The sequence below is a fragment of the Xyrauchen texanus genome, chromosome 46 (genome assembly GCF_025860055.1).
Source record: "Xyrauchen texanus isolate HMW12.3.18 chromosome 46, RBS_HiC_50CHRs, whole genome shotgun sequence".
NCBI classification, from domain to species: domain Eukaryota; kingdom Metazoa; phylum Chordata; class Actinopteri; order Cypriniformes; family Catostomidae; genus Xyrauchen; species Xyrauchen texanus.
Genome location: NC_068321.1, coordinates 11,240,046 through 11,262,122, shown reverse-complemented (window position 1 = coordinate 11,262,122; position 22,077 = coordinate 11,240,046). Strand labels below are relative to the sequence as shown.

Here is a 22,077-nt window from a genome sequence, read left to right as displayed (position 1 = left end):
TAATCACGCTTTATTAAACACAACAGAACTGGAAGATTATAAAATGATAAAAGAAAGATATATTTCAGTAACTTTGTAAGAATTCAACATAAAAACAAATAATTTGTGTACAGCATAAATGCTTTACAGATGCATGTAAATACATGTGCAAAGCATTGCATCGAGCAACAGCAACAAAGACGGTTTGAAATCATAGCTTACTCACTGAAGGTATAAGAAAATTCTTTGCTATCACACAAACATCGTTGATGGGTAAAATAGAGATGCTATGAATGAAGATTTTATGATTTGGCCAGAACAATGGAAATATGGAAATTAACATTCAAGTCCAAGTTCGAGACTACCACAAGTTCGAGACTACCACATATTGCAAAAAAAATTAGAAATTAATTTCAAAGCAAAGCTTCACTAAACATATTCTTAATGTTTAATGAGGGTGATAACATTTATATCCTACACAGAAAACAGCATCTTGAGAAACCAGCTCACACAGAAAATCCAAAGACTGCCATAGTTTTAGATTGATGCTCATTGTCAAGCTGAGTCTAACAAGTCTCATAATGTATAATGGAAATTCATGCAAAGGTATATTAATGAGAATGCATAAATGAGAATTAACTGCAAAAATGAAACTGTGAAGCAAACGTGGATGCTTCCGATAGGACAAATGAAAAAAAGAATGGGAGTACAGCTTTTCCAAGAATTGATGGGTCTTTGAAATGATAAAAAGTACAATGGTACAACAGAGACAATTGAGAAATGTGCAATTAATCCACAATTAGACAATCCCTCATCAAACAGGCCCTTCAATTCTTATTCCATTTTCAGAATTAGGTGAATTCCAAGACATAAAACATAAAAACAACCCTCATTTTCATGCACATTTTTATGTTGATTTTGAGCAGCTTCAGTGTTATGGTGTTATATTGTGTACTTTAGTAAATCATAAACAGGTTTGTTGGTAGAATATTCAAGTTTGAAGCAGAGAGTAAAAACTACAGGAACTATACCTGTAATACACAAAATGCATTTAAAAACAATAAAAAGGTACCTGGTAAGACACCTATAAAGACAGAAAATTGTGCTCGTAAAACAGCAATACAAAAGACATGATGCTTGTGAAACCTGTTGAAGTTTCATTCTGCAAAATGGCAGTGTGGTAATCATGTCCAAAGAACAGACAGGAAGGACGTAATCAGATTGGTAGAGAGATCAGTCTTGTGACATGTTCATGTCTGTGTTAGCCTGCAACATTCGTTAAGTTTTGCCAAGGATTGCCCAAGCATTATTTACAATCATGCACTTTGAAATTCCCTGATAGGAGAAATTGTGTCTAAATGACTACTAAAGTGATCTAAGTGTTTCAAAATGTGGAAAAAAGTACTGAATGTACAGAAAGAGGGCAGGCCTCGTAAACTTGAAATATGCAAAACATGTACAAGTTTGATATCACATTATTCTATTAAACAAGAAAATTATGTTTAATACGCATTTATGGATATGACAATTACTGATTGTACGTAAAAAAAACAAGAGTTGTACGTTTTAAGAAGTGTGAGAGAAAACAAAAATGTTCAGGACTGTTCATCCCTATACTATGTCCAGCATAATGTAAGTGTACCAAAGTTTTGAATCATTTTTCCAATCCACACCGCATAATCATTACTCCCTAAATGCAAAGCACTTGAGTTCATTTAATACTGATTTTGGTTAACATCAATATGTACAAATGGATGGATTATTCAAGGAATACAAGACAATGAAAAAGGAAAGGCAACAGGAATACTGTCCTTTGGTCCCTGAAAGTCACAGTTTGATACCTAGAAGTAGGGTTTCAATAAAACCTGAAATACAAAAGAACTTTGAAATGTTTAATCCACTTTCTGATTGGTAAATCAGCTGTGCAGGTCTGGTCCCTTACTGGCTGTGCTTCAGCTGTCCTCCTCATCATCACTAATGAGCGTGCGGCCATCCAGGGTGGTGTCTCTCTCCCGCAGGAAGGTTTGGCGGATGGCTTCCAGCTCGGTGAGCTCCAGGCGGACCTTCTCAAGGTGGAATGTGCGGCGATTCTGGATCTGTCTCAGTGGGAACGGGTTCATGTCCACAAAGGCGATGCTCATCAACTTTCTATGTGGGAGGAACACAAAATGTTGTATAGTTAACCCAATAATGAAAATACTCTCATCATTTACTCACCCTCATGCCATACCAGATGTGAATTACTTTCTTTCTTCTGCTGAACACAAACAAAGATTTTTATAAGAATATCTCAGATCTGTACATCCAAACAATGCAAGTGAATGGTATCAGAACTTTGAAGCACCAAAAAGTACATAAATGCAGCATAAAAGTAATCCATAAGACCCTGGTAGTTAAATCAATGTCTTCAGAAGCGATATGATAGGTGTGGGTGAGAAACAGATCAATATTTAAGTCATTTTTATTATATATCTACACTTTCACCTTTTTCTTTTTTTTTTTTTGGCGATTCGCATTCTTTGTGCATATCGCACCTATTGGGAGACAGGAGACTTTATAGTAAAAAGGTTTTAAATATTGATCTGTTTCTCACCCACACATATCATATTGTTTCTAAAGACATGGATTTAACCACTGTATTCGTAAGGATTATTTCTATGCTGCTTTTATGTTTTTTGGAGCTTCAAAGTTCTGGTCACCATTCACATGTATTATGTGGACCAGAGATATTCTTCTAAAAATCTTCGATTGTGTTCAGCAGAAGAAAGTAAGTCATAGCCATCTGGGATGGCATGAGGGCGAGTAACAGAGATTTGTTTTTATTTTTGAGTGAACGAACCCTTTAACAATGTTGCTACAAAGCATCTCTTCAGTTCGATTACGTTCTATTAGAAAACTGTCGAAGCAAATGTGTTTATCTTGGATTCAGAGACTCAGATAGGCTTTAATTCATCTTTCAAAATCTTCATCAAAAGCACACACCTTGCATCCAAGATTGTACGTGTGAAGTAGCGAAGGTATTTGAAAATGGACATGGGATCCTGGAGCTTAAGAAATTCCTCTTCTTTGTACTTGAAGAGCGAAAGAGCAAATCGGAACATTATCTGCCAAAATAAAGAGACAGATGGGTCAAAACATCAAAAATAGTCAGCATTCAAGGAACAATATAATTTTGAAACAACATTCAGACTGGTAATGAGGGTCATATGATGTATATATATGTATGCATGTACACCGATGAGCCAAAACATTCGCTCACAGGTGAAGCGAATAACGCTGATAATCTCCTAACAAGGCCACATGTCAAGGTCTGGGTAGATTGGATGATAAGCAAACAATCAGTTCTCGTAGTCATCGTATTGAATGCACAAGAAATGGGCAGGTGTAAAGACCTGAGTGACTTTGACAAGGGCCAAATTGTTATGACCAGACGACTGGATGAGAGCAAACATTGTTCGGGAATGGTTTTAGGAACATGATGAAGAGTTCAAAGTGTTGCCCTGGCCTCCAAATTTCCAGATCTCAATCCAATTGAGCATCTGTGGTATGTGCTGGACCAACAAGTCTGATCCATGGCGGCTCCAACTGCTGCTAATGACTTGGTGTCAGATACCACAGGACTCTTTTATGGGTCTTGTAGAGTCCATGCATTGGCAGGTCAATGCTGTTTTGGTAGCACACAGAGTCGAACAGCATATTAGGCAAGTGGTCATAATGTTTTGGCTCATCAGTGTATACATGTATGAAGTACGAAAGCAATTTGCCAAGTATTATTACTAGGCCAGTGAATTTAACACTTTTATTGAGTGCAATTAAAAATAATATTTTTTTATTTTTTTAAACTGGATGATACATTTGATTCCAAAATGGATTACAATGGACTGTAGGCTTATGTTCAGTAATAATGAACTAAAAGAAACAATATATTGAACACTAAAGCTATTTTGTGAAATTACTTTTTAATGCTTTACTTGTATACTTTACTAATATGTATTTTTAATTATGCTTTATACAGTTTATGTATTCTAAGCATATGTTGCCATTTGCAACCAATTTGATCAATTAATTAGTGTATTATGTAATTGTTTAAATTAATTTAAATTTAATAACAATTGTACCCATGTATCTTAAAATAAAAAAGTATTTCTTTTTTATTTAAGGTGACTTATATAAGGATTTATTCATGAAAGGCTAATTATACCAATTCTTTGATGTCATCAGTTTTAAGGAAAAAAAAAAAAAGAACTGAATCATGATTATCAATTAGACATAAATTAGTACAATAAATTATAATTTTTTTAAGCAGTCAGTGCACAGTTATTAGGATCTGTTTTACTTCTCAAGTTCGAATCCATTTAATCCTTCATACCTTGGGACCCTCATAGAGAAAAGAATCCCAGATCTTGAAGAGAATGTCACTGACCACACTGTCCACAAACACAACCAGGAACCAGTTGAAGGTAATGAGAGAGAAGTCCACTTTATAGTGCTCAAAATGAGCGTGAAGCCTTGGCAACTTCTCGTTCATCAGGTCCTTAAACACACGCTGATCTACCTGCAACAAAATGTCAACAAGAGTCAATATACTCTGTTTGCCTTTGTCACAAACCTTCACTGTTGACTGCAGTCACATGTCAGCAATGAATAACCACAACTAGCAGCCTCCCAATAATATGGTATATATATATATATATATATATATATATATATATATATATATACATATATATATATATATATTGGTACAATTAATTCCAAATTAAAAAGCAATTATGTCAATTCAATATGCATGTGAACTTGTTGTTAGTAACCAAATCTAATGTAAAACAATCATTTTCCTGTTGCATAAGGCCAAAACTGTGGTAATGTTTGTTTGAGAAGTGCAGAACGTTAATGTCTTGGCATCAGAAAGGAACCAAAAAACAAAGTCACAATGAGAGATGACAGAATAGAAAAAAGATGTGCTGTTAGCCTGCTGCTAGTGAGTCATACCCAGTAAACAATGACATGCTCAAAGTCCCTGTCTCTTGTCCATTGTTATAACTCTGGCAGTGTTTTTGGGGGAAATTTCATACTTGAAACTGTACCTGTGAACCAAGCAGCGTTTTGGTGTAATAGTCACGTGGCATGAAAACCTCCACAATGGCAACGAGACACCAGAAAGCGTCCTCTTGATCCAAATACAAAAGAGCAATGGCTGCCAGCCTGAAAGATTGAAAAACAACCTTTAAAAATGAAGTGTGTATTTTCTGCGCCATTAGCACCACCAAACTGAATTGCAAAGATGAGTATTGCTATTAAACAGCTTTCCAAATACACCCATTGACTGCTGTTGATCGATGTTGATTGAACAGATGGTCCCACCCCAACTCACATCATTGAATGAGCCAATGTTGTCCTGTCGGGCTGGACAGGTTGGTTAAAACATACAGAAGATGCAAAAATGTTACAGCGCCACAGAGACACGGTTTAACATTTTCGTGAAAATTAACCAATGAACGGCTTAGGTATAGTTGTCTCTGTATGGTGAACAGACCGACATGTAAGCTGTTTTACACTTTTAAATTAAATCAATTCATCAATCAACTCATGTAAACAGAGCCCAAATCAAATATGGCGATGATATGTTTGATGACATCCTGATGTTTGGCCTTGAGACGTGCAGGAACCAACAAGGTTTTATTGACGCGTCACCATTTTTGATTTGTGTTAATAAGTTACTTGATTCGATTTGAGAATGAATAACAACTTAAAGGAAAAGTAAACAAGTCAATGGGTTCCAACACTTTCAAGCTCCAAAAAGGACATACTGTAAAGGCAGCATCAAGGTAATCCATACGATTTATGTGGTTGAATCCTTCTGAAGGGATTTGATTGAATTTGGGTGAGAAAATACCTTTTTCGGTATAAATCTTGCCATTTGCTGTCTCCTTGGCATAGTCATGATTTGAAGTTCAATCATAATTCCTTGTGCTTGACACATTTGCAGATGTGTAATTGAGAATAAAAAAAGTCGACATGCGGGTGAAGAAATTATGAGAGAATTATCACTTTTGGGTGAACTGTTCATATACATTTCAGTCTGTTCATCATACAGAGTGATAGTATTCCTTAAGAAGACTTGAAATATGATGCACGAGCTGCATGGACTACTTTTAGGAGACTTTGCTTTTTTAAGTTTTAAAGTGAGTCACTATCAACTGCTATTGTATGGAAATGAGTGATCATGACATTCTTTAAAATATATCCTTCTGTGATCTGTAGAAGAAAAAAATAGCTTTGATGGAAGGCATGTGGTTTTGGAACTACATTAGGGTGAGTAAATAATGACATCATTTTAATTTTGGGGATCACTGTGGTGGAGATATACTCTACAGTCCTAGCAAAGTATGCCAGATTGAGGTAATCTACTCCATCCTCCATAACCTAGCACTCAGAACCAGCTTGCAATCTGGGGAATTGCAATCAGCAGTAATTTGTAGGGATGGAACAATACCAATTTATTTCCTCTCGGCCGATACCGATCCTGATCCGATACCAATGTTGTTTTTTCTTAATGAGTTTAAAACATCTATAATTCACTGTGTGGAACTGATTGGGAGAACTCTTTGTGTAAAGAAACAAAAACCTCTAACAATATATTATTTCATTATAAAATAGAAAAACAAAAAAACAATTACATAAGAGCATGTGCAAACTTTATGTTTAACTAGTATGCAGCGGCAAAAATAACAGTAATTCCAGTGAAAGTCTTCAGTAGGAAAGAAGCCAGTTCTCTTTACACATTTGAACTTGTATCTGGACTTGTAAATGTTTTCAGATATCTCTCTCTCTCTCTCTCTCTCTCTCTCTCTCTCTCTCTCTCTTATTTTATTTATTTAATTTTAGTTTTATGAGTATATCAATCCACTTTTAAATCAAACACATTTCTGGAACCCAATTTGTTTTAACTGTAATTTGTAATAATAATTTTACTATTCATTGGCGATGCATTTCAGTTGTAATTTCTTAAGGCTTTTATTTTGAAAGTCCAGTGTTGAGTGCTCCAGGAAGTCTGTGTTTAAGTGTTTGTTTGTAGGCTAATTTACAGTAGTGTAATACACTTCTCATTCAACATCTGGTAAGATGCTTGTCCTGCGCCGTTCTCAATGCATGTTATAGGTGGACCGAACTATAGATCATCTACATCTGAGGTGGAGTTTGTGTGGAGTGACCACATATTGCACTGGGCAGCACATGTGTATGTTTCTACAGAGCGGCGCTCGTTCAGTAAAGCGTGGTGCCAGAGACTACTTAGCTGTGCATGCAGACACTATATTTATTATTAAACAGCTTTTTGCAATTCACAAAGCTTTTGGATGACTTTAAGAGTCTGAATACGAGTCCATATAAGTTGCACTCGATCCGGGTAAAAAGGTCAGTATAGGACCAGATACCAATCCAGGTATAGGATCAGTGCCATACCTAGTCATTTTTAGACTGTTTTTTTATAATATAATTTCTATAGAGAATCAGGCGTTAAAATAAACGATAATGCATGCAAATAATCAACACAATCAGCAGTTGCAATTAATTTTTAACGGATTCCTCCTAGCCTGCTTTAGCCATATAGAGCTGTTTGGACCTGTTACCTGTTCAGGCCTTGGCAGTAGCCGATATCTGGATTCCTCCAGGAGAAAGCCAGCAGCACATTCCTGAGTTTCTGAATGCCTTCAGAGTCAGGAGAGGCATAGTGCTTGTTGTTGGGAAGTGTCCGCAAGAGATCTAGCTCAATCTGTTTGCAGGCTGGGTTGGGTTTATCACTTGCCATGCACAGAAGGTTCTGGTAATAGTCTTTCGGCTGACTGTCACGGATCTTTTTCACGTGGAAGTTCACACACCAACTCCACACTTTGGAGCGGTGGTTATGGGGCACCCCACTTCGCATCAGCACCTTCAGCTCTGGAGATCGAACCATATCTCTGTTCATGGTGATGGCCAGGTAGTTGTCCCATTTTACTCTGACTGATGTCTCCTGGTCTTTTAGGGAAAGGGACTTCAGGTCCAGCGCTCTCTTTTTGGCTTCAAGTTTTTCCTCCTCATCCTCCTCTTCTGGCACGGTCTTGAAGCCATGCACGTCATACTCGCTAAATGAGATTTAAGAAAACATTAGCTTAGGTCATATGAGGCCAATGGTTCATAAGAGTAGTTTGTGTTAATTATAGTACCCCGCCATAGATAATAAGTGTCTATACACTTACTTTAACAAGGAAGTTATATATTTCCACCTTTATTTTGCAATGTCTCGCCCATATTCTGCCAAGCTACCATGTCATATAAAGCATATATAGATATTAGAAAGATTTAAAGGTTGCATCTTAAAATGTCCCATGGCAAATTTGTGTTACACAGTGAGACTGAACTAGGCATGAGGACAGGGGCATAGATCCAAGGTGGGATGGGGGGAGAGGTATATATAAAAAAATATAAAACACTAATAAAAAAAAGCAAGTATAACCCTCAATGATCAATGGAAACATGTAAATTCTTCACACTGTAACCCCCCCAATGTTCAAGCCAAATCTACGCCCTTGCATGATGATATTTGTTTTCACACCGTTTTGTGGAACAAGAAAACTGTTCATTTAGAGTTGCGTTTCAAGACCAGTAGAATGAAATGTTTGAGGATGAGATCTTTAGATATTGTAGGTTGGCAATAAAAAAAAACTAAAGTAAACATAAGTAAATGCAAATGTTATGGTGGCAGGGCTGGTTTTAATATTTGTTTTGTAGGCAGGGAATTTTATTTTAAATTTCATGTAGATTGGATTAACAGTGGAATTTGGTAATAGACAATATGCAATTTGAAGAGGTCATTTTGTTCACATTGTATTAATATTTTTTTCTTAATTCGACATATGTTATTCAAGGTTGTATGCACCAAAATTGCCAGATTTTAGTTTGAACATCAATACCATTACAATAAACAAATAACCAGGCTTCTGCAGCTCAATTTGTAAAAACAGCCTGGGTGGACTGGTGAGGGAACTTTGTGTTGTGAGTATATCTACATAGTAGACTGAATTTTTATTTCTTTGCCTTTAGGAAAATGTATTATCAAAGCATGGGGTTTTGTGTCACTGAAGGTTTTAGGTTGACTGTGATACCTGACAGCGTTTGGTTTGAGTATTGGATGCTCCTGCTGGTCTGTGCTCTCCACCTCTAGTGCATCTTCTAACAGACGAGTGATGAACTCTCCGCTATGGGTTTGCTCCGAGAAGGAGCACACGGGAGTCTTTACCTCCTGAAGAAGAACCAGGTACTTACTCTCCACCTGACAAAGCTTGGCCTCCAAACTGGTGTACTGTAGATGCAGAATAGATGCAAAGATGGACAGAAAGAGAACAGGGTGAAAAAGAGAGAGAAAAATTATTCCTCCGGAAAGAAAAACATGCACATCAACCTTGCGAAGGATAGGGGAATGCTAGAAAAAAAGGAAAAGCAAATGCCAACATGGCACAAAAGCAGAACCAATCTGCGAATGAAACAGCCAGGGTCATTTAAGTGCAAAAAGTTATTGAAGTCACTGCTGTACTTGCATTGGAAACACGTTTGATAAACTGTCTAATACAGAAAAAGCACAGACCTTTGCCTCAAGTGCCTTCTCTCTTGCTTCAGCATTTCTTCGCAAGACAGTCAGCTCCAGGATTTCTTTGTTCAGGAAGTTATTTTGGGATTTGTAGCCCTGAAGACTGTCCTGGAATAATGTTAAACCCACAAAGTTGAATATAAGACATTAAAAGTCATGTACAGAGACCAAACAGAACCTCGAAGTATAGATATCATGTAACAATCACTATAGCAATTAATTCGGTTCACATACTTTCTGTAACATTTCTTACATCTCTGAACATTTCACCTCTGAAAGGACAAGCAACTGAAGGACTACACAAAGTCAGTATATTATTGACCATTATTTCTGCAGTTTTTGAAATGTTATTCCCCCCGCACTCCATTAAAGCCAAGTTGCTTACCATGCTAATATACTTAATAAAACTTGTCACTATATACCATAACAGTCATTAAGGGTGTGTTCACACTTGGCAGGTTTGGTTCGATTAAAACGAACTCTGGTGCAATTGCTCGTTAGTGAAGTTCACTTAAACAAGTGTGAATGCTGCCATCCAAACCTTGGTGCATACCAAACAAGCGGGCCGAGACCCTCTGAATTGTGGGTCTCGGTCCGCTTCCAAACGCAGCATGGACCTAAGACATCTAAACGGACCAATAACAGGATGTGATTTCACAAGATGTGACCCTAAAAATAACATGATTTGATGACATAGAAAGAGCAGTAAGAGCGGTGTATGCAAAACTAAATGAGTGGACACATTTTGGAACATGGAGCAATGAGGAGGTAAAGTTATTAACATTTGATACGATGAGCATATTTCCAGTATACTGGAAAAAACACACAAAAATGCTCAAGAGTTCAAAATGTTCAGTGATAGGTTAAGGGAACGTGGGTCCAACGAGCATACTTAGACCAGCAGCAAGCATTGTTTTGGATGTTTGGCAAGTTCTGTCGCAAAACATATGTTATAAAAGCTATCCAATCAGGTTGTGACCTTATCCTTATGTCTTTTGTTTTGTATCTTTAGGTTCAGTGTTAAAAATGCCAGTGTGAACGCTAAGCGAATTAGGACTAAACATATAATTTTCTTTTTTGGTTTGGATCAAGTGAACCGAACTACAAGCGTGAACACACCTTAAGACAGGGCTTATAAAACTACCGTAACCTGCAGTATATAGAAAACTATAAACAAAAGAGATTTAAGACATAACAACCTGCTCTCATGACAAGTCCTTATAATTAATACAAGATGCGAAATCTTGAGAAATCCATGAGTTGGGTCATACAAAAACGTATAACTTTTATTCCCACAGAGAAAAATAAATGAACCAACAAATTACGTTATTAGAATTTTTCCAAAATTTAACCCCAAAACCAAACCTAAACCGAACCATAAAGTTCAACCCTTTACCCAAACTTAATTAAGTGTTGGATTGGAGGCTAGCTAAAATTGTATGTCTATATTGTATCGATTTGAAATTCTAAAAGTCGTACCTTTTCGTACGAGCCAAGTCTTACGATATCTTAAGATTTTGCCATCTCGTACAAATTATTAAGATTTGTCATGAGACTACCGTATGTTGACATAATATAGAGTTGATATTTTTTATTTGATTGTGACTCTATGTCAGGTAATTGTGAGTCTTACACATAACGGTTGCCATTGTCAGATTTATAACACCCTTCTGAAGAAAAAAAAAAAAGCTAAAACCAGTAGCCTTGCCAAGCTGGTTTTCAACTGATTTTAGCTGGGAGTCAAGCTGGTCTCCCAGCTTGAACAGCTTGCACAAAGTGGCCAAAATCCTCTAAAACAAGCCAATTTTAGCTGGTTTTAGCCATTTTTTTAGCAGGGATATCTGACCCAAAGCTCCCACCCACACTGATCATCTTCACAAACATATTCATATTTCAGATAATATAGATCAACTAATTTGGAAATACACATTTGTAGGTTCTTGTACTACCTTCAGGGTGTCCAGCTCTTGTTGCTCCCTGTTGGCAGTAGGTGAGCTGCATTCAGCTGATTGTGTTCCTCCTTCATTGGTTTCCTGGGAGAGTTTTATGATGACTTCATCCTTGGCCTGAATGGTCTCCATGAGCATTCCCAGCTGGTCGTTTATCTCACCAACTTTGATCTTCAAAGCCTTTAACTCCTTCTGAAGACTCTCTTTCTCCAAGGCTAGCCTCTCCATGTGGCCACAAAGTTCCTTGATTTGGTTGTCTCGTTCTGCCAGGGCTTTGCCTGCTTCAGTCTCATCCTGGTTTTGGTTGTGGGGCCCCACGCTACTCCGAGGTCCTGCGGATCGCCAGTCGCATTGGGAGCTACGTAGTGTTTGCTGGAGGAGACGAACCAACTCCTGGTAGAGGAGGACAAAATGGTGAATAAAACACAAGCCTTCAAGACAGTTCAGCAAACAGGAGCAACCAATCAATCACTTGCATAAACTACGCAAACACACACAGACTGATCTGGCCAAACAAACTGGTTAGCTCCTGTCTTTGTATCTGGAAAATTACTCATTCATTGTTTATCAGATTTGTTTGTGTAGGGAAAAAACACCAAGGAAACTGAATAAATATGACAGACACTTGCTGTGGTGGGCCATTATACTGGGGTTCTAACAGAAATTGGAGGCTTGTCCGGGATCTGTTAAAAGACTGTCATTTATGTAACATTGTAACAATGACTATTCAGCTTCATGGACTGGTGAATGATCATAAATAGGCAATAAAAACTAGACAGACACTACTCGACACATGCAATAAACTGCTCAATAGTGTCCTTTTTTGATCAACGTATCAACATGTTATTCATGTTGTTATTAAAACATAAAATTTTCAGTCATTAGGTGATCTGTCTTATCACACCTTTAGAAGTTAACACACAGTGGGCCTCACTTATGAAACTTTCGTAAATATTGGGAGTAAACCAAAAAATGAGCTTCCAAAAACTTTTATATGGGTTGTACTCATTTATACAGGTTGAATAGTCCCAGAAAAGTTGATAGTTTATGTCTATCTTATTTAAAAAGTTTAATTTCTACCTCCACTTTTTAAACACTGACAGATAATTCCAAATGATGTCCGTCATTTTGATAGATAAAACACAAGAAAACCATTTTTACCATAGCTCTTCAAATTTCATTTGAACTATCTTTACTGTCCTTGATATGTGGTCTTCTATATCTCCTTGCCTGCAAGAGAGAGTGCGCAAGCGGCACAACTGAAGTGGTGCGGGCGACGAAACATGCGTACCCCCATTGACAGATTTATTTGGCAGCGTTGGTAAATAGTCTTGTCTCTACAGTTTCTTGATTCATTTAGTTGCTCTTCGCAAGAATTTTGGCTTGCTCCATATGTGAAAATGTGCACTGTAAATGTCCGCAGCTACAGTTAAACAGTTAAAAGCAGTACAGTTCCCTCATGTTTTAAAATTCTTATGTTCACTTTAGCGTAATTCCAAACATATTTAAATGCAAATACAGAGGACACAGTTTGTAAATTGAGGAATTTTCCATATAACAAGAGTAACTGCAATCATGTGATCGACAAAATGTTGTGATATAATAGTCATCTGAACGCATGAGATTTATCACAGAGGAGCCATGAAAATTTACATTTACAGACATCACCCTGAGAAACAAATGCCGTACGCATAGGGCTTTAGTGTCACTGTGCATTTCTTATCGTGAAGAAAATTGGCAATACGCAGGCTTAAGTGAGCTTTTTGTGAGTTCATGATGGATTGAAGTGAACAGAAAGGTGAGAGAGGATAATCTTCATTCCATTATACACTGCAACAAAATATGTTTTTGATTTGCTTTTGTTTTTGCTTCTTTTCTAATATAAATATATAAAACTCCTTTAAAACAATGTACTTTAGCAGCTATACTGCAGAACAGAATGTTTTTATATGAGAATGTTGAATATAATATTAAAAATACAAATATTTAAAAATATCTAAAAATCCATAAAAAAAAAGATGCATTCACATGAGAAGCAGCATATAAGATATTTCGACTCGTTTTTAGAGAATAGATCTTGAATATACGTATATTTTGTCTTTACTGCATGCGCAGAAGTACAACCAAGTGGAGGAGCCGGAAATGGTCCGGCCACAACAGTGGCTCGGTTCAGCGACATGGCGGAGGAAAGACACAACGTGTCGTTCCCTCCCTCGGGGAACGGAGGTTACATAGGTAACCAAACGTTCCCCTTCTGTCGCTCTCTCCACGTTGTGTCGGAGAAGCGACACTAGGGGACCCATTCCAATCTTGCCATGTGCTGAACCGTGTACGTGAACTGCCGATACAGAGGTGGGCAGGGATTCATCCAGTGCCACGCATCGTCTGTACCCGGCTGCATGTACCCTTCCCCAATGCCCCATACGAACATCGGGATCCTTCTAGTTACCCTGAGAGGGGAACAAGGCGATGATTGCCAACATGGGAACGGGCCAGCCTGGCTGGGCCTTTTTTTTTTCTCTTTTCTCTCTATGTTTCTTGCATAGAGCAATCACGGCCGGGACCCTTACACGCATATAGGGAAGGGGGTCTTACCCAGACCCTGCGGAGACCACACCTGCCCTTTTTCTTGGGGAGGAAAAGTGGTAGACACGTCACACGGCCGTCTTAGGGCTCGTGTGGAAAGTATGGTGCGGTGGTAGATCCAGCCTCGAAAGGGGGGAGTTGCTAAAGCACGGCGACCGGGCAGCTGTAACTGCCTAAGGGAGACACGGGGGTCCGCTCGTAAGTGGACAGAACCGTGGAAATACACACAGGAGGAGTCCGAGCAGGAGGCCTTACCTGTGGAGCACCTATACCAGTACAGGGTAGCCATCAGGGTACCCGCAGTAGCTTGGGTCGGCGAGTTCCTCCGCTGAACCGCGGACTCGGAGGGCTGGGGAGGAATCGACCAGGGTCCCGACTCGGAGTGGGGCGCCCTGGAAAAAAAGGCGCACTACTTAAACTTGACGTCAGGAAAAGGGCGCTGGGCGCAAGCGATCCACCCAGCCGGTCGGTCTACATGTTACCGAGTTCTACGGGCTCGGACCTGACAAAACACGAGACGCAACCGACTCAACGCGGAGGTTGTAAAACCTCGCAAAGGTGTTGGGTGTTGCCCAACCCGCGGCTCTACAGATGTCTGCTAGGGAGGTGCCCTTGGCCAGAGCCCACGAGGACGCAACACCCCTTGTTGAGTGAGCTCGGACCCGCAAGGGTAGGGGCATGGCCTGGGTGTGATAAGCCAGTGTGATGGCGTCGACAACCCAGTGGGCGAGCCTCTGTTTGGAGACAGCATTCCCTTTCTGCCATCCCCCAAAGCAGACAAAGAGCTGCTCAGAGCGTCTGGTGCTCTGTGTGCGGTCCAGGTAAATGCGCAGGGCACGCACTGGACATAGCAACGAAAGGCTGGGTCTGCTCCTCCGGGCAGCTTGCAGGTTCACTACCTGATCTCGAATGGTGTGGTAGGAACCTTGGGCACATAGCCCGGTCGCGGTCTTAGGATCACAGACGTATCTGCCGGACCGAAATCCAGGCAAGTGTCGCTGACAGAGAATGCTTGCAGGTCCCCGACCCTCTTGATAGAGGCGAGCGTGATCAGCAGGGCCGTCTTAAGAGAGAGGGCCCTGAGTTCAATTGATTAAAGCGGCTCGAAGGGGGGTGTCTGGAGTACTGCCAAGACTACCGAGAGATCCCAGGAGGGAACAAGGCCTGGCCGGGAGGGATTCAACCTCCGGGCGCCTCTCAGGAACCTGAGGATCAGGTCTTGCTTACCCAACGACCTGCCGTCTACAGGATCGTGGTGGGCGGCAATGGCGGGAACATACACCTTGAGGGTGGACGGGGACAGCCTCCTGTCCAGCCTCTCCTGTAGGAACAGGAGCACTGACCTAATCGCGCATCTCTGCAGGTCTTCAGTTCGGGAAGAACACCAATCTGCGAACAAGCGCCACTTTAGGGCGTAAAGGTGCCTGGTAGAGGGGGCTCTGGCTTGGTTAATTGTATTCACAACGGTCGCCGGTAAGCCGGCTAGCTCTTCCGCATCCCGTCCAGGGACCAGACGTGGAGGTTCCAGAGGTCTGGGCGCGGGTGCCAGAGCGTGCCCCGTCCCTGAGAGAGGAGGTCCTTTCTCAGGGGAATTCGCCAGGGAGGAGCTGTCGCGAGAAGTCTGAGTTCCGAGAACCAAGTCCGAGTGGGCCAGTAGGGGGCCACTAACGTGACTCGCTCCTCGTCCTCCCTGACCTTGCACAGCACCAGTGCAAGAAGGCTCACTGGGGAAATGCGTACTTGCGCAGCCCCGAGGGCCAGCTGTGTGCCAGCGCGTCTGTCCCAAGGGGAGCCTCTGTTAGGGCGTACCAGAGCGGGCAGTGGGAGGTTTCCTGGGAGGCAAACAGGTCTACCTGGGCCTTGCCAAACCGTTCCCAAATCAGCTGGACCGACTGGGGGTGAAGCCTCCACTCCCCACCGGGCAGGCGTTGTCGTGATAGCGCGTCCGCTACGACGTTGAGCTTGCCGGGGATGTGAGTGGCACGCAGCGACCTGAGTCGCTGCTGGCTCCATAGGAGGAGACGGCGGGCGAGTTGTGACATGTGGCGGGAGCGTACGCCGCCTTGGCGATTTATGTACGCCACCACCATGGTGTTTGTCCCGAACTAACGGGAGGAACTTCCTGAGGGCAAGAAGGACGGTCAGCAACTCCAGGCAGTTGATGTGCCAACGCAGCGGGGCCCCTTTCCAATGGCCTGCTGCTGCGTGCCCGCTGCACACGGCACCCCACCCGGACCGGGAGGCGTCGGTTGTGACCAGAACGCGTCGGGACACCTGCTGCAGGGGCACTCCTGCCCGTAAAAAGCAGAGGTCTGTCCAGGGTCGGAGTGTTTTGAGGCAGGCGGGGGTGATCCTTACCCGATGCGTGCCATGGTGCCATGCTTGTCTCGGGACTCGAGTCTGGAGCCAGTGCTGGAGTGGTCTCATATGCATCAACCCCAGCGGCGCGACCGCCGCGGAGGACGCCATATGCCCCAGGAGCCTCTGGAAAAGTTTTAGAGGGACCACTGTGCCTGGCTTGAAGGAAGCGGTGAGACGTGCTGTCATTGAGACTGAGTCTAACTCCAACCCAAGAAAAGAGATGCTCTGAACCAGAGTGAGCTTGCTCTTTTCCCAGTTGACCTGAAGCCCCAAGCGGATGCCAGCTACTCGTAGAGGGCAAGAGCCGCCTCTGCGACCTTCGTGAAGACGCGAGGGGACAGAGACAGGCCGAAGGGGAGGACTTTGTACTGAAACGCCTGGCCGTCGAACGCAAACCGTAAGAAGGGTCGGCTGTCGTGGCAGAATTGAGAGTGGAGCGGATGGCACCTAGATGAGCGGAGAGCGGGGCTCTCCACGTAGACGTCAGCTCGTCATGCACCTCCGGGAAAAACAGGACCAGGGGGATGCGTGGCCGCGAACAGCGCGCTGCCCCCAGGAACCAGTCATCCAACCGTGAAGGCTGTGGGGAGGATGGAGGGTTCCAATCCAACCCCACGCTCACGGCGGCCCGGGAAAGCATGTCAGACATCTGAGCGTCGGCCTCAGCCTGGGCCTGCTGACCCGCAGGCGGCAGTCCAGGGGAGTCCTCGGCATCAGACATCACACTCTCCGATGCAGCGGCGAGCTCATCTGCTTCGGGCTCGGGAGGATAGACAGCCGGGCCGTGAGGCGAGCCGCTATCGCCGCGAGCATAGACGGGGACCAGTGAGCGTGTCGGGAATGGGAGGTTCGCGGGGGCTACCCGGCGAAACTGCACCCGCTGCCGCCTCAAATCGCCCCCAGCGCCAACTGCATCGCCCTCAATCCCGTGGGAAGAAGGAGCAATGCGGGTGCAGCTGGGGTGGCTTGCTCTCTGTTGAAAGCAAGCCGCGACCGCAACGTGGTTATGGTCATGTTCTCGCAGTGAGAACATGAGCCATCCACAAACGCCGCCTCGGTGTGATCGCGGCCCAAACACACGAGACAGCGCCTGTGGCCGTCTGAAGCGGAGAGCACTCTACCGCATCCAGGAACAACACAGGGGTGGAAGGGCATCTTGAAAAAGACGCGTCCTGAAAAGGACGTTCAACGCCGCTGTGTTTTGCTCTGTTAGAGAAATTAACTCTTTTAAGGGAAATAACTCTTTTAATACACAGTATGTGTGTGTGTCTGCGCTGTCGAAGCGCTCAGGGGCAACAATGCACGCCGTGCAATGCGAAGGAGAAAGCCGCTGTTGTGCACCGTCAAGATCCAACAGTATGCAGATCGTCAGAGGAAACAAGGAACGTTAGTGGTGTGTAACTCGCAGCAAACTGCAGACAGACCATCGGCTCCGAAGAAATTTTCTGAATGAACTCCCGTATTTGCGCCGCTTAAATACCCGTATGTCCGGGGCGGACATGCAAATACTGGCTGCCAACTCTCATTGGCCTTTTTTCATAGATCAGAGGTGGATATCAGCGCTCAAGAGAGACCCCTAGTGTCGCTTCTCCGACACAACGTGGAGAGAGCGACAGAAGGGGAACAATTGGATATTTTGCAGTGAATATTTTACTGAATATAAACTTAATAAAAAGTATTTTTTCCTTTAATTCAGTGAATGTCATTTAGAGGTATTTTTAAAAGATGATTTTGTACTCTTTAATGTTAGTAAGCACATTTAATACAATCTTTTATGTCGGGACACAAACTGAATAATTGGTTAAGAGATATTGATTAATTGTTAATTAATCCGAAAGGTCGAATATTTGTTCTAATGATCATTAGATTAGTCAATTATCAAAATAAACTTTAGTTGCAGCTCTACTTTTAACATCAATGCGAACTGTACATTTACAAAAAAAAAAAATGTATGGAGTGCATTCACATTGTAAAATATTGATTTATCAAACACTTGCATGTTCGAAAGTGAGGAACTTACAGTCAATGTATGCTTTTGCTGTCATCAGAGGTTCTTTTGTGAATGAAACTCTCCAAGAGGTCAATAAAAATGGTTTCAAATCATGCTTTAATGAAAAACAAATTTCAGTTCATGTCGACAGGAGGATGTCCATCACCATTAACATTTTCTGGTTCAGCTGAGCACATCGGCAGTATAATGATAGAAACTTAAGTGTAAATAAAGACTGTAACAGTGTTATACTTGCAACTGGAAGAATCTTCAAATAAATTGATGGAATGCCTAAAGAAGGTCTTTGATCGAAATTTTTTTTCTTTTCTGTTGTATTGTATATGCCCCTGCCAGCAACATGTGTTTATTTATAGCTTTAACAGCATTAACATTGACCATACATTATCAAATGAACACAATATATTGAGCCCTATACAAAATCAGTGAAACCTAAATTACAGAGTTCATATCAAATGAAGAAACTCTCCAACCAGTTCTGCTGTAAAAACAATTCAAATGTACAAAGCAGAGTCGGTAATAAATTATTTTGAATAAATAAATTAAAACACCAAAGAAAAGCTTTAAATTAGTATTTTGTTTAAATAGTTTGTCCCCTAATTTATGTAATTTTTTTAAGGTTAATTTCACTCATTTAATTATGAAAAAAAAATGTCATTACTTATTTAATTTCACTTCTATCAAAAGTTTTGTCATGGCGGTTTGTCTAAAAGAACACAAAACATTCATATGTCTTACACATGATTTACAAGTGGTTGGAAGCAGGTGCACATTTTACTTGTACCAACTAACGTTTTGAACATACAAAAACTTAAATGAATCCAAGAATTTACAATAGAAAGGATTTACGAACGATTTACCAAAGAATTCGTTCTGCTCGTGTTTTATGAATGAAGTCCATTATTTGTTCAAATCCTTATGAGTACATGTGTTAATAAAATGTGAAGTCAATGGTTAAAGTGAATAAAACACACTGTGTTCCTGATTACTATATGCAGAGCCATTATTGACAGTTGTTAAGGTGTCTGGGTGAAAAGCACAGCCATTGGCCAGAGGGTGTTTTTATATGCACACAAAGAGCAAAGTGCAAAAACAATACCCATTTTGTGGTTCTCAAGGCCCCTGCTTAACATGTGATGACACCTTTACAGAAAAGCACACAGAGCAGCAGAACAATTCAATTCAAAACTAGAGTGGCATGAAATGCTGCATCAAAGCTTATTGGTATTTCGATAAAGGACCATTCATTGAATTACAACTATAGATGCATTTCAGAGTAATCCGATTCTGTCAAAAACCACATGAACAATTTGTGTTCACCAACATGCATGGGAAATCCCCAAGTATGAATGAGAAATTATTAGCAAACAGCTCTGACATCCCCGTGAAAAATATCCCCAGGCCAAACGTTTTGGACTGCTGCCTGCAAAGGCAGTAGGACTGTATCAACAGTTTTACAACAGGGGAAAAATTTAACCAGAAATCATATAACTGTAAGCCCACATAAAATGTCTGCAAAACCATGAGAAAATACTTCTGCTATAAAGGCTGGACGGTATGATGTATATACTGTGTGAAAGCACAAAGATTCTGCTATACCATTAAAAATCATGCATGGAGCCCACACTAAAAATGACATTTATTGGGTTATAATCTTGAAGGATGAAGGATGGCCATGATTAATTCATATTGTACCTTCTGACTGGCAAGGTCCTCCCGAAGCTGGTTCTCTTGCTCCTGCAAGTGGTTGATCATCTCCTGTTGGCTCTGAATGCGCATCTGCAGTTCGGAGGTCTTGGTTCCGTTACATTCCACAGACAAGCTCTCTGTGCTGCGGGCGGCTTTCCCAGAGCCCATGTGAAAGGGCCGCTTCATTCGTGAGGGGCGGATATCAAATGTAAATGCTGAGCCAATGGAGTCTGTAGACAGATGGCAATGGAAAAAAAAAGAGCTACAGAGGGGCATTTAAAGCCTAGGCAGTTTAATACAGTCATTTTTGTTGCATGTCCTCAACTGTGCACAAAGCCTAAAATAAATACATTTCAAATCTGACACTTAGCATGAACAACTGTCGCATCCCACCATTACTGACAAACCCTCACAGGAAATCATTACTCTTCCATTAATAGAAAGTTCCACATTTAAAAAAAAAAAAAGAAGAAAAACAGAACATACAGTCTGTGAAACTGTCAATACGTCTCACAAAATCTACACATTTCTCTAATTGGCAGAAAGGGGAAATGTTTGAATGACGATCTTACATCTCTGAGAGTGTGATGGGCTCTCTCTGCGCTGGCCTTCAGGTGGGGGTTTGTGCTCTGGAGTGTCTCTATTTAGAGGGTCCACCATCTCCCAGTCCTCATTGCTGGGTGTGTAAAACACACTGCGTCGGTTCTCTCCTAATCGGCCAGGCCGCAAGTGGGACATACTATTTCTGATTGAAGGCAGGAGAAATGGAGAAAGTTTGTCTTTACCTATTCTTAACATATACTGTAGTTTAGAGGGTTAAAAAGCTTGAAATCAGAAAGAGTAACACCTCTATTTGCATTGACTGTCTGAGTAGAGGAAATACTGATTTCTGTTTTTAATCTATTACAAGGAAACTACTATTTGTTTTTCTTTTACATTTTCTGCAATGGTTGTTGGAGAAATATGCTGTGAAAAAAAATGCATGAAAGTACTACACTCTTATTGGAAGCTGATAGCATCTTAAAATTAGCCAAAATATGCAATTATTAATATTTTTATTGGTTCAATCAAAATTGTCCCACCTTAATATAAAGATTTCATTTAAACATACAGAAGTCTTGCTGTTAGTATGTTCTGGTATCACTGATTTTAAAATCTCTCACCTGACATTTATTATTATTCTTTTATTTGCATCAGCCAGCCACTAAAATTTGAACTTGGAGCTGTTCTAGAATTTCCAGCCAGTTGTCTTTCTTTAGCTGTGCTTTCGGCTGGCTTCAGCATTACATCTTTCAAACAGATGCCTATGAAATTTTGAAGTGGAGAATTCACTATAATATAAACTCAACAAAACAAAAAAACATCCCTTTTTCAGGACACAGTATTTTAAAGATAATTTTGTAAAAATCCAAATAACTTTACAGATCTTTGTTTTAAAGGGTTTAAACAGGTTTTCCATGCTTGTTCAATGAACCGTAAACATTTAATGAACATGCACCTGTGGAACGGTCATTGAGACACTAACAGTTTACAGACTGTAGGCAATTAAGGTCACAGTTATAAAAATTAGGACACTAAAGAAACCTTTCTACTGACTCTGAATAACAACAAAAGAAAGATGCCCAGGGTCCTTGCTCATCTGAATGTGCATTAGGCATGCTGCATGGCGGCATGAGGACTGCAGATGTGGCCAGGGCAATAAATTGCAATGTCTGTACTGTGAGATGCCTAAGACAGCACTACAGGGAGACAGGAAGGACAGCTGATCATCCAAGCAGTGGCAAACCTCATGTAACAACACCTGCACAGGATCGGTACATCCGAATGTCACACCTGTGGGACAGGTATTGGATGGCAACAACAACTGCCCTCCATCA

At 41.2% G+C, this 22,077-nt stretch overlaps 1 protein-coding gene across 3 annotated transcripts in view; it reads right to left on the bottom strand.

The window, feature by feature from the left end:
- Positions 1-22,077, bottom strand: part of tbc1d2b (TBC1 domain family, member 2B) — a 29,016-nt gene continuing 6,939 nt past the window's right edge. For 2 of the 3 annotated variants that reach the window (XM_052119643.1, XM_052119644.1), the window contains exons 4-13: positions 20,773-20,945; positions 20,207-20,430; positions 11,557-11,949; positions 9,605-9,715; positions 9,126-9,322; positions 7,611-8,105; positions 5,067-5,184; positions 4,349-4,534; positions 2,962-3,083; positions 1-2,127 (exon numbers count right to left, since the gene is read on the bottom strand). In XM_052119643.1, coding sequence (XP_051975603.1) covers positions 1,932-2,127; positions 2,962-3,083; positions 4,349-4,534; positions 5,067-5,184; positions 7,611-8,105; positions 9,126-9,322; positions 9,605-9,715; positions 11,557-11,949; positions 20,207-20,430; positions 20,773-20,945 — 2,215 coding nt within the window. In that variant the 3' untranslated portion in view covers positions 1-1,931. The remainder of the gene's footprint in view (positions 2,128-2,961; positions 3,084-4,348; positions 4,535-5,066; positions 5,185-7,610; positions 8,106-9,125; positions 9,323-9,604; positions 9,716-11,556; positions 11,950-20,206; positions 20,431-20,772; positions 20,946-22,077) is intronic. The other variant, XM_052119645.1, reaches the window with a different exon arrangement.